This window comes from Trichogramma pretiosum, unplaced genomic scaffold (genome assembly GCF_000599845.2).
Source record: "Trichogramma pretiosum strain Unisexual culture from Peru unplaced genomic scaffold, Tpre_2.0 scaffold45, whole genome shotgun sequence".
Taxonomy (NCBI): Eukaryota; Metazoa; Arthropoda; class Insecta; order Hymenoptera; family Trichogrammatidae; genus Trichogramma; species Trichogramma pretiosum.
The window spans coordinates 48,211-56,103 of NW_019641665.1; the positions used below are offsets into that span (position 1 = coordinate 48,211).

General features: G+C 48.7%; 1 protein-coding gene across 1 annotated transcript; it reads right to left on the minus strand.

Moving 5' to 3' along the window:
* Positions 1–478: 478 nt before the first annotated feature.
* Positions 479–4,301, minus strand: LOC111693962. The gene is made up of 3 exons (XM_023460268.1): positions 3,747–4,301; positions 1,174–3,335; positions 479–1,106 (listed from the first exon to the last, which is right to left on the minus strand). The coding sequence occupies exons 1-3, from the start codon at positions 4,299–4,301 to the stop codon at positions 479–481; spliced, it is 3,345 nt and encodes a 1,114-aa protein (XP_023316036.1).
* Positions 4,302–7,893: the final 3,592 nt, after the last annotated feature.

Here is a 7,893-nt window from a genome sequence, read left to right on the forward strand (position 1 = left end):
GCAGCAGCAGCAGACACACGCGTTGAAAAAAGCAGCAGCGAGCCTACAAGCACAAAAAGAGAGAGAAAGTACTAGAAGAGAGCGACAGCAGCAGCAGACACGCGCGTTGAAAAAAGCAGCAGCGAGCTGATAAGCAGTAAAAGAGAGAGAGAGAACGAGAAGAGAGCGACAGCAGCAGCAGACACGCGCATTGAAAAAATCAGCAGCGAGCCCCCAAGCATAAAAAGAGAGTTTGAGTTTGAGTTTGAGTTTGTTTATTTGATTGGACCGTGGGGTGAAACCCCATGTGGCCCAGGTGTACAATAGTACATATAATAAGTCAATGAACTATTATACAGAATGAGAGTATTATAAAAAAAAAATAAAGTATTTACAATTGCCGAAAATCAGAATATAACATTATTATTACTTTTAGCTAGCGTAGAGCAGAAAAACATGAGACAGCAGATGCAATCTGCGTGAGTAAGATTCTCTCTGACTAGGGCCAGAGAACCAGCTCGTTGATGAGCGGGGGTGGAATTGGATCGATGTTTTCGTTGTGGCAACGAGTGATCCAGTCTGCCTTGTCAAGGCAGAATAAGTGGTGGTGAAGAGATGCGCGATAGTCTATGGATCTATTGGTGAGGTCGATTTGAAATGGAAGTGAGTTTATGATGCGTGAGGCGGTGATAAAAAATGAATTGTGAAATGATGAGGTGCGAGGGGTTTTATAATGCAATAATGGGGCTTGCTGTCGCAATGAGTGGCGAATCTGCCGATCAGATGAGAGCGTGAAGAGATCTCGGAGAGCGCTGGGCTCGCCCTTCCGTAGTATATTGAGCGCCAGTAAAACAAGCAAGTACTGGCGACGTCGCTTAACTGACAGCCAGCCGAGAGCAAGACGATACGGGGTCACGTGTTCGCGAGCAGGTATTGTCCCGAAGACAAAGCGGACGCAAGCATTTTGGAGACGCTGAAGTCGGAGGTCGGACGTAGCAGATACGTCATTGTAGACAGCAGCCACATAATCCAAGTGAGGCAGGACCAGCGCGACTGCAAGTTTGGCTCTGAAGTCTCGATTTAGTGCGTGTCTGTAAAAACGCAGCGAGTATCGTGCCAAATGGCATCTGGATCTGAGGGTATTAATGTGATTTATCCACGTCAGAGTCGGACAGATGGTAATGCCCGAGACACTTAATACTCGTCGAGAAGGCGATGTTTGTGCCATTCACTGAGATTACAGGCAGTGCGTCTGAGTCAATGCCGGACACATAGGCGAGACTGCCGAGAATCATAGCCTTGGTTTTAGCTGAATTGAGGTTGAGCTTGTTTTCTATAGCCCAGGATGAGACTGCATTGGCATCAGTGTTGATGTTTGCAATTAGCTCTCTAATTTTTGACGGGAAGTGATGTTGAAAAATGGCAGTGTCGTCGGCGTAGATGATGTGCTTAGAGGACACCAAAGCTTCACGTAGGTCATTTATGAAAATGGCAAAAAGTAGGGGCCCAAGAACAGAGCCTTGCGGAACGCCCGAAGAGATCGGCAGCGGCTCAGAGAGAGTGCCGTCGTCGCCTCTGACTGCGATCTTGCGATCGCTGAGGTAGCTGGCAAACCACTCCACAGCAGCTGCATCGCAGCCAATACGGCGCAGCTTAGTGATCAATACGCCGTGGTCGATGGTATCGAAAGCCTTTGAAAAGTCAAAAGACACCAAGATGGTGACCTTTCTCTTGTCCACCGCCACCCGGACCGCCTCAGTGAAATCAAGCAATGCCGTCTGCGTTGAATGACCGGGTCTAAAACCGTGTTGCTGGGGGTCAAGCAGATTATGCTGAGCCAGATGAGTTGAGAGCTGTGCATGAGCAAATCTCTCGATGATTTTGGAGAGCTCGGCCAAGAGCGATATGGGCCGAGTATCAGATGGAGACTGCGGAGTGGGGCATTTAGAAAGCGCAATGACCGACGACAGCTTCCAAGCGGATGGAAAGACTCCTGTCGCAAACGATGAGTTTGCCAGATGTGCGATATGCTCAGCCAGGGTGGAAGAGGCGAGCTTGAGCACAGACAGTGGTACACCGTCGGGCCCGGTGCTGGAGGAGCTGCACTTGGCCATTATTGCAATCACGTCCGATGCTGTGACATGCTCAAATGAGAACGTAGGTGTAGTACGAGACAAAGGTAAGTTTTGAGCATTTTTGATAGACTCGATAGTAAGCGGCGGTGAGGCAGATGAGACGCGAGCGTAGTGCTGACAGAGTGCAGCCGATGAAAAATACGTGAGCGGGGATGGGCTTTTTTGAGCAGTGACTCCAATTCTTTTTAGAACGGACCAATATTTATTGGGTGATGACGCAGCAGCCAGCTCACGAGAGATATAGCCGTTTTTGGCCGAGTCGAGTCGATTTTTGAGGATACGACGATGATATCGATAAGCTGCCAGAGCCTCGGCGGTGCGGCGTCGGCTATAAATGCGATATGCACGATCGCGAGTGCGCATGAGAGAGCGAAGCTCAGCACAGAACCAAGGTTTGGCTTTAGGTTTGATGACTGTGGATTGAAGAGGTGCATGTGCATCAAGTACTGAAAGCAGGCTCGTAGTGATGGTAGCTTGAACGAGGTCTGGATGCATGACGTCGGAAAGAGAGCCATGGGTGGTCGCAGGGTGATAAGGGCCTATGAGTGAGAGGTCTGCACCTTCGAAATTGTTGCGTAGTTCGGACTGAAGATCGAGGTTGAATGAAGTATGATCAATGTGAGACTGTTTGCGAAGCAATAGAGTTTTCGGTAGAAGAACGGGAAGTGAGATGCTGAGTTTAAATGAAATGAAGTGATGGCCGGCGGCAAAAGGGGTTTCGGATATATTGAAATTATTTATAGATGTGGGGTCGTTTGTGAATACAAGATCCAAGCAAGATATGTGCAGGGATCCGTCTGTGTACGATACTTGATGAGTGGGACTATTGCTGACAAGATGTAAATTATAAGCTTTTGTGAGATTACGAATGTAACGCGTGTGTCGGTTGCGACGTTTAATCATATTGATGTTGAAATCACCAAGAATAAGAACGTGCTTGTATTGGTGTAAAATTTCAGATATTGTGTCAAAAAAAGTAAATGGATAAGATGCTTTTGGACGACGGTAGACTACGGCAAGGAGCAGCTTAAAAGAGCAGTGCTCAATAGAGTACACGGCATATTCGGGCCTATTAAGGTAGCGCTGATCAGAGGTAAAGATGGTAGAAACCTTGAAATCGGATCTGACATATAGGCCGACTCCGCCACCTTTGCGTTTGAGTCTATCGTGATGATAAAAATTGAAACCGGGTAGTGACAGTGGACTAGTGTTGTGGGTGGGCTTTAAAAATGTTTCAGTTATTGCAATGATGTGAAAATTTTGATTGTAAACGGAGTGTTCAAGAAGAGAAAAATTTGTGCTTAATCTGTTTATATTAATAAGGCCAATTTTTAAGTTTGAGAGTGAAGTGGATGCAGTTTCGTTGGGCAGACCAGCAGACATTCATAAGGGAGCCTGTGGATGAGTAGGTTGGGCCAAGGTAGGCGAGATAGCGGGGAGAGACAACAGTCGAGCAAGGTCAGCCTCACTCGTGATGCGTACGGGGGCCGCAGCGCGCTCACGGCGCATGTGAATGCACAGATTACGCACAAATGGGCGAGGGTAGCCTCGCGACTCAGCAGCCGCAGCGCACCTACGATATAGACGGTGACGGTCGGGCGGCAAAATGACGTTCGCTCTGAGATGGCTCACACCTCCATTGTCCGTAATACCAAAAATGGTGTGCAATGATAAGCGCTGAAACTTCGGAGTGGCGGCGAGGAAGGTCTCGCGGGCGTTCGCCGATGAAAAACGAATGACCATAGTCCTCAACTCGGGATCGGGCGCTGCAACACTAGCGCTCGGCGCAGATGCAGGTGAACGGCGACGCGGAGCCCACTCACGCACTGATAATATGTGTGGAACCAGCCTGTCCAGTCCCAAGGCAGAGACGATTCGCTCAGCCACTGCACTGCTGGTGACATCAACAGAAAGGGGAATACCGGACACGCGAACCTCACAAGTGTCAAGATCTGCCACTAGTGCAACGGCGGCGGTTCGCGACTGATCGCAAACACGTCCGATCTTCGCTCGCATAGCCGTAAAAGCTCGATCGTTGTCTGACCTGATGGCAACGATCTCAGCGGTGACTCGCTCATCGAGACTGGCAATGCAGTTCGTGTTATGCTCAATGAATGCGGTGTGCTGATTTTGCGTACGCGAGAGCTCGAGCAGACTTGATTCGACGGAGGTGAGCCGGCCGTCCATTTTGGTCTCGAGGCGTTCAAATCGAGAGAGCAGAGTCTCTACCCATGGAGGAGTCGCGCCGCCGTCGGACATCTCGCTCGGACGTTCGGGCAGACACGGGCTGACGGGGGGAACGCTCTCGGACAATTGAAGGTTTGACCTTTTGACGCAAAATGCAGTCAGAGGTGAATCACGTGGGCGCTTAAGAGAGAGAGATTCCAGTGAAGCCGAACGCTCGTTAGAGCAGGTGAAATGAGATGGCGATGAAGCGCGTGAAACCGGAGCAGACGAATGTGATGTGAGAGATGATCGTTCATCGGATGCTGGCGACCACCGTTTGCACTCCGAGCAGAGAGTGATAGATTTTACCCGCAGAGTATATCTATGTATTAGATTTTCACAGCCGGTACACTTGACACAGGCCCCACCAGTCACGTTCTCGTCACTTTCACTTTGGCAGTTCTCGCACAGAGTCTTGTTTACCATCACAGGCAGCGGCGATCGAAGACTTGTTGATGTTTATGTGGACAGCGCGGTGGGAGATGCGCCGATCGTCGTGGTAGGAGATGAAAGACCTGCGCAGATTTTGAGATAAGCAGCCGATCGATGAAATTTCCTAACCTCGTATTGAAAAAAGCCGGACTCTTTTATCCAAAAAAGAGAAAATGCAAGGCGATACGGCAATGAGAATGCGGCAGCGACCTTGCAAAAAGTAGCGTGCAAGAGTGATCTGTAAATCAAAGTGCCCGTGGGCGAAAACTTAGGCAGAAACAGTAAAAATGTCGGAGCACACACAAGACACGTCTGTATCAACTCACCGTGAGAGAGAGATTACTGCAGAGAGCGACTGCAGCAGCAGTCATGCGCGTTGAAAAAAGCAGCAGCGGACCCAGCAGCAGTAGAAGAGAGAAAGAGAACGAGAGAGAGACAGAGCGAGCCCACCAACAGTAATAGAAAGAGAAAACGGAAAGAGAGCGAGAGCAGCAGCAGAAGACACGCGCGTTGAAAAAAGCAGCAGCGAGCCTACAAGCACAAAAATAGAGAGAAAGTACTAGAAGAGAGCGACAGCAGCAGCAGACACGCGCGTTGAAAAAAGCAGCAGCGAGCTGATAAGCAGTAAAAGAGAGAGAGAGAACGAGAAGAGAGCGACAGCAGCTGCAGACACGCTCGTGGAAAAAAGCAGCAGCGAGCTGATAAGCAGTAAAAGAGAGAGAGAGAACGAGAAGAGAGCGACAGCAGCTGCAGACACGCTCGTGGAAAAAAGCAGCAGCAAGCTGATAAGCAGTAAAAGAGAGAGAGAGAACGAGAAGAGAGCGACAGCAGCTGCAGACACGCTCGTGGAAAAAAGCAGCAGCAAGCCCACAAGCACAAAAAGAGAGAGAGAGAACGAGAAGAGAGCGACAGCAGCAGCAGACACGCGCGTTAAACAAAGCAGCAGCAAGCTCACCAGCAATAAAAGACAGAGAGAACGAGAGAGAGAGAACGAGAGAGAGAGAACGAGAAGAGAGCGACAGCAGCAGCTGACTCGCGCGTTGAAAAAAGCAGCAGCGAGCCCACAAGCACAAAAAGAGAGAGAGAACGAGAGAGAGACAGAGCGAGCCCACCAACAGTAATTGAAAGAGAGAACGGGAAGAGAGCGACAGCAACAGACACGCGCGTTTAAAAAAGCAGCAGCGAGTCCACCAGCAGTAAAAGAAAGAGAGAACGAAAAGAAAGCAACACCAGCAGCAGAGACGCGCGTTGAAAAAAGCAGCAGCAAGCCCACAAGCACCAGAAGAGAGAGAGTACTAGAAGAGAGCAACAGCAGCAGCAGACACGCGTGTTGAAAATAGCAGCAGCGAGCCCAGCAGCAGTAGAACAGAGAGAGAGAACGAGAGAGAGACAGAGCGAGCCCACCAACAGTAAAAGAAAGAGAGAACGGGAAGAGAGCGACAGCAGCAGCAGACACGCGAGTTGAAAAAAGCAGCAGCGAGCCCACAAGCACAAAAAGAGAGAGAGAGAACGAGAGAGAGACAGAGCGAGCCCACCAACAGTTAAAGGAAGAGAGAACGGGAAGAGAGCGACAGCAGCAGCAGACACGCGCGTTGAAAAAAGCAGCAGCGAGCCCACAAGCACAAAAAGAGAGAGAGAGAACTAGAAGATATAAGGGGGTTTTTGGGGCGTCTCAAATAATTATAACAAATTGTTCTAGGTTAAATGATAAATTGAAAGATAATAATTTATTGAAAGTATCAAATAAGATGCCTGTTCGAATTAGTTCGCGCCTATTTTCTGTACACATTGTACTTTGTTTGTATTGATGTTAAAAGCGCGACTCGTTGTAACGGCCGCAGAATTTTACTGGTCAGTCGTCGAAATACAGAGCTCGACACTCGACCACAGTGTTGTAATACTTACCAAATCGACCAGTGCGTCGTGCTATATATATTCTTCGTTATTAATTAGTTTTAAGTGTTATTTCAATTAAAGCTGTTACTAAAAAACAATCCTCAAGTTCCCGACTAATTTTGTTAAAACCCGACGGCATCATTTAACAGAGCAGAGTCTCGAGGCAGATCGGTATAGACAATTTACCCGCTCGAACTCTGATAATAAACATTTTGGTAGCAGAGCGTAGTTTTGGTCGGAACAAGATGGAGGAAATTCTCGAGGATCAGCTGGCATTAGCGGAAATTCTCAGCAACTTCAGAACGGTGATGCTGAAAGCACCAAGAGAGAAAAGAACTACAAGTTGGTTCAAAACGCAATTAGAACAACTCGAGAGTCTATGGAGTGATTTCCTTCAAGCCCACAAGAAGCTGATCCGCTGGTCAGAAAAGGACAAAGAACAGCGTCCCTATTTCCAAGACGACATGTTTGCTGCGGGCCAGAACCAGTATATCGCGGTAAAAACGGAAATTTTGGATGTTCTGAGCCCCGGCCGGAGACAGACCTCAATTCAAGCGGATTCACAGTATGCTGGAGTCAGCTTTGAGACTCCGCAATACAAGACACCACTACCGTCGATGCAGCTTCCGCAGTTTTCGGGCAATCAGTTGGAATGGGAGACTTTCAAGGGAATGTTTCTGGCACTCGTACACGACGTACCTACGTTCCCGCCGATTTTAAAATTACAATATTTGATTCGATCATTGACGGGAGAAGCAGCTAATAGGCTCAAGAACGTACAGATTGTCGGAGAAAATTATGAGAGTTCATGGCAGGCCATTCAAGCCAGGTACGACAATAAAAAAGTTTTGCTATCTACGCACATGTCGCATATCGTCAACTGCCCACCCATGCAAAGAAAATCAGTAGAAGAGGTGCGTAGACTGGTGGATCTAGTGCGCGAGTCCAAGCAGGCGCTCGATAACTTGAATGTAGAGCCGGCTCGTATGTCGGAATTGTGGCTGATTCACCACACCATTCATAAATTGGATCAATCAACGCGTCTGGATTGGGAACGACACGCCGACGAACTCACGAGCTTCCCGTCCTACGATGAGCTCATAAGCTTCCTCGAGCGTTACATACGAGTGCTGGACGCAGCTAGCACAACATCGGCAGGGCCGCAGCCATCTACATCGACTGAAAATTCGGCGGTTAAATCGGCAAAAAGCGCGCCAAGTAAATA

Bases quoted from the DNA above. Each gene is read 5' to 3' on its own strand.
- LOC111693962 (XM_023460268.1), bottom strand. From the start codon at position 4,301: ATGGACGGCCGGCTCACCTCCGTCGAATCAAGTCTGCTCGAGCTCTCG. The intron at 3,336-3,746 runs GTGAGCCATCTC...ACATTTTTAAAG, and splicing joins GTATTACGGACAATGGAGGT to CCCACCCACAACACTAGTCC. The intron at 1,107-1,173 runs GTGTCTCGGGCA...CCTCAGATCCAG, and splicing joins GCCTTCTCGACGAGTATTAA to ATGCCATTTGGCACGATACT.